At 48.2% G+C, this 4,544-nt stretch overlaps 1 protein-coding gene across 1 annotated transcript in view; it reads right to left on the bottom strand.

The window, feature by feature from the left end:
- Positions 1 to 2,452: 2,452 nt before the first annotated feature.
- The window catches only part of LOC102847874 (immunoglobulin lambda-like polypeptide 5-like), a 4,912-nt gene continuing 2,820 nt past the window's right edge, over positions 2,453 to 4,544 (bottom strand). The window contains exons 2-3 of the mRNA XM_006903022.1: positions 4,265 to 4,310; positions 2,453 to 2,784 (exon numbers count right to left, since the gene is read on the bottom strand). Coding sequence (XP_006903084.1) covers positions 2,453 to 2,784; positions 4,265 to 4,310 — 378 coding nt within the window. The remainder of the gene's footprint in view (positions 2,785 to 4,264; positions 4,311 to 4,544) is intronic.

Here is a 4,544-nt window from a genome sequence, read left to right as displayed (position 1 = left end):
TGCAACAATGAATGAATGGAAACCCAAAATCTCTGTAAATGTTTATGAAAATTAATAAAATATAATTATAGAAAAGAAAAAAAAAAGAAAATCTGGAAGTGTGGAATTTAGGTACAAATAATGCATCATACTCACACAGCTAGAGATGTATGTTGTTGCTGTGTATCGTCAAATTGGAACTGACCCATCACTGACCCTCCAGTGGATTTCCAGGGGTAGTTAATCACACAAGAGGAGATTGTCCACCTTTCCCACAGAATAGCTGGTGGATTTGAACAAGGTGGCTTTGAGATTGCAGAAGAGTTTCTTACCACTAGGCCATCGGTGCTCCCTGAAAAAGATGAATGGGAACTCACAACTCCTCCTCACCAATTCTTGCATAAACATTTTGTTATTGTTTGGTGTTGTTGAGTCAAATACAATGCATAGGGACAATACAAAAAAAAGATCAGAAACATGTCCTATCCTATGACATCATCATCTAGGACTCATTTGAGCCCATATTGGAGTCATTGAATTAATTAATTTTGTTAAGGGGCTTTCTCACTTTTGCTGTCTCTCTACCTTTCCAAGCATGATGTCTCTCTCCAAGGAATAGCCTCTCCTAACAACATGTTCAAATTATGTGAGATGAAGTGTCATCATCCTTGCCTGTAAGGAGCACTGTGGCTGCAGTTTCTCCAAGACATACATGCTTGTTCTCTTAGCAGTACACGGGGCACTTAGCACTCTTTTTCAACTGTACAACTCAAAGGCATAAATTCTTCTGCCATCTTTATTCATTACCCAGCTCTCTGATGCATAGCAAATGATTGAAAAGACCATGGGCCTGAATCTGGAGCATTTTGGTCCTCAAATTAACATCATTGATCCTCAGTAATTTGGAGAGGTCCCTGACAGCTGACTTGCCTAATGCAGTCTCCTGATGTCCAAATTGCTGGTTACCAAAGGTGTCGATTGTGGATTTGTAAATCTAAAGTTACACTAATAATAAAGTAATAATAACTTGGTAAATTATTTAATAAATAATAATTTTTTAAATTATAGTAATAATAATTTAATCCCTATGGGGGCTGGGAAAGGGGAGTCACCTCTGTGATTTGGATTGTTTAATGTACATACTGTTCTTTGAGGCCATACGCCACTACCCAGACCCCGTGTGACCTGGCCAGGACTCCAGTCTCCAAGTTCACTAGGATGGTTTCCACCAAAAACAATCACACCAAGCCCTGGGATTGTGCACTTTCTCTCTTACTTCATGTTACCAACATCTCCTCTTTGAATTGTGTCAACACCCCCAGGCTCAAGCCTTAAACCTGCCCGTCACTCTACAAACAAACTTAAAGTAGTACCATAGAGAATTTAAGGTGGTGATTCCATCCCATATTGAGTTGACTTGGCCTAAAATACTGATATAAACAGAGGCCGCTGGTGGCCTAGTGGTAAGGAGCTGCACTGCCAACCCAAAGGCATGTGGGTTGAATCCACCAACTGCTCCATGGGAAAAATAAGCAAAGATTTCCTGTGGAATTTACTGCCTCTGAAAAACCACTAGAGGGTCAACTATGGGTCAGTTCTGCCTGGATAGGACATAACAACAGCAGAGGATGGGTTGGACATCAACATCCAAACAACAGAGAAAGTGTGTGCATCAGCTTTGCCCCCATTTAGTCCCAAATATTGACTTTTTGTACCAAATCTGACACAATGTTCAGTGGGCTTCATACGTGGGAAGGGAAAGGTGTTTATGTTTGGAAAATGCTGAGCAGCATGGTGTTAGTTCTCTATGAACTATAATAACAATAGTTTCTCAACAGCAAGACTTTTGTTTTGAGATTTTAAAAGAAGAATGTACTTGTGAAATCATCCAATTATTCCTAATCTCACTTGATAGGAGAGCTACCGGCTGCTCCCCAGGAAGTACTGTCCACAGAGACACCTGAGAGAATCCAGGGGGTCAAGCTTGGGGATCTGAGTCTGGTCTCAGCTCAGGGCCCTTCTCCCCATCGCTGTCCCCAGTCTCTTCACTTTTCCCCATTGGGACCCTCGGATTCTTCCTCCTACAGATGGCCGCTCCCTCGGTCCCTCTTCTTCCTGAGTGGACAGAGATGTCAGTCGCAGGGCATCTCTGCTGTGGGATTTTCACCAGAGCTCACTCGCTCTCTTGCATGTTGGTGGTGAGTGTTTCCACAATGTCACCCTCCTGCCCTCAGAGCATTGACCCCCTTCTCCTAGAGAGTTCCCCTAGTATTAATGCACACTGAACAAGTCAGATGATAAACATGAATTCTTTATTGAGAAGTGGACACAGGGAGGGTGAGGGGTCACCCAAGTGTGAGCTGGCACCAGGCAGGGGTTCAAGGAGACAGTGGAGCGATGGGAAGAGGGGGTGTGGATGGGACAGCCCTTCTCTCCTGAGTCTGTGCTGTCCCGACCCCCTGGCTGGGGGAGCTCAGGGCCCAGCACACTCTGCGGGGACCACTGTCTGCTCTGTGGTGGTCCCATCGTGGGTGGCCTGGCAGGTGTACTTGCTATGGGTCTTCCACCGAGCAGAGGTCAAGGTCAGGTAGCTGCTGAGTGCGTACTTCCTGTTGCTCTGTTTGGTGGACTCAGTGGTCTGCACGCCCTGGGTGATGGTTTTCCCATCTTCCTTCCAGGTCACGGTGACGTCATCGGGGTAGTAGTTAGTGATGAGACATACCATTGTGGCCTTTTCAGTTCGGAGCTCCTCAGGGGATGGTGGGTACAGAGAGACGGTGGGCGTGGTCTTGGGCTGACTGGGGTCTGGTGAACAGAGGGGGTGGTGTGAGGTGCCAGTGACTCTGAGGGGGCGGTTTGGCAGCACCCTGTCCTACCTTCTGTCCTCCTGTCTCAGCTTGAGTGCCCCCAAGAGAGCTGTGTGACCCTTCCTGCTGTTCTTCTTCCTCTTGGAGGAAAAGCCGACCTACACTCCTTTCAAGTCCTGCTTTCCCTGTGACCCAAGAAGCCACTCTGTGGTGGCCTCGGCTTCCCTGGTGACCAGTGGGTGTGAACCTGGGATCCTAGTTTTGAATCTGACCACCTTCCTGTGCCCTTAGTCCTAGTTTCACATGTTGCAAAGTTCAACACTATTTCCTTGAAAATCAGGTGTTCCCATTACTACTTTCTTGGGGTGTCCTCTCTATGGTCTTGTAAGATGAGGTTGTCCTGGGTAAGTGAGCCACTGTGAGAGTGTATTCAGAATCCCTCAGCATCTATGTGATGCTGGGTGGGGGAGACTATCACCCCCTGGTCTGTTTCTGTGTCTGTGCTATTTGGGTGACCCATATAGCAATCTACTCAATCCTTATCACAGGAATTGAGTGGGGGTCTTCATGGCAGAAGCCCCCACGGCAAAACTAAGTCTCCTCCCCTCCCTGTCTCTACAGTAGTCAGTCAGACTGTAGTTCCTTCATGGGGATCTATGCTTTGGGGTGACTCACCCACATATTAGGGCCCATCTGCCCTGAACCCCATCAGAAACCTCTGACCTCTCTGATTGACCCAGCAGCCATTATGTTACTAGAGAAACTTCACTCTGCGTCCCTGAGTTTGCCCCAAGGCAGGGCACCATCTCACTGGTGGGAAACTGCCCAGAGTTGCTCTGAACAGATCAGACTGTGCTCTGAAAAACCAGCAAGTTTAGTCCAGCCCTGCAGCTTTCTGATCCTCACACTGGGGGTGATGGTGTCCCACCACCTCACATGGCCTCACCCTCTCTGTGGCTCTGTGTTTCCATGGCCCCAGGGATTTCAACCTAGAATGAACTGATACCTTCTCTTTACCCTGTTGTTATGTCTCCTCAGGCTGTTGTCCCCTGGGCCCTGTGCTGGATTCACAGCCTCTTCTTGATTCCTTAGTTTTGCACATCTCCCCAGGCCCAGTGGGATCCAGACTCAGAGCCTCCCTGACTCTAAAGACCCACCATCCCTGTGTCAGGACAGCCTTAACCCCTCCTGAGATCTGCTTTATAATTGGGACAGGAATATCTGTCGTGGGGCTGAGCTTAGGGCCAGACCCCCATGCCTGGTGGGTCAGCACTCAGCTGTCAGACTCTAAAAGAGATGGCTCTCTGTAGATGTCTGTGTTACAGGAAACCCTGGGAGAAATCCCTCTTCCAAGTTAACAAGATGAGCACAGTAAAATTAGCAAGGGCAGTGGATAAGAGGATCCCACTAGATAGAAGAGAGTTTCTCGAGACAGGAGAGGCTGGGAGGGTTTGGGAAAGACTGGGAAAGCCACTTACCAGTGACAGTGAGCTTGGTCCCGCTGCCGAAGATATACCACGGTGACTGAGGCTCAGACCAAAACCTATGGGGCCAGCACCTGGCACTTGCCTTTGGGGCTCTGGGCTAGAGCCAGAACCTGCTGGGTGTGACTGATACGGGCCATAGACAGGGGCATTAGGGTGCAGGCAGCTGCTCGCCAGCTACAGAGATGGGGCAAATCTTGCCCTGCCCCCTCTCTGACAAAAATGCTCTGTGTCTCCATTACACAGAGAGCTCTTGTGGTATGCTGGTAAGAAG

Source organism: Elephantulus edwardii, unplaced genomic scaffold (genome assembly GCF_000299155.1).
Source record: "Elephantulus edwardii isolate Elephantulus edwardi_28Jun2011 unplaced genomic scaffold, EleEdw1.0 scaffold00494, whole genome shotgun sequence".
In the NCBI taxonomy this organism is placed as follows: domain Eukaryota; kingdom Metazoa; phylum Chordata; class Mammalia; order Macroscelidea; family Macroscelididae; genus Elephantulus; species Elephantulus edwardii.
Note: the sequence above shows the minus strand (reverse complement) of the source record. Positions and strands in the feature narration are given on the sequence as shown.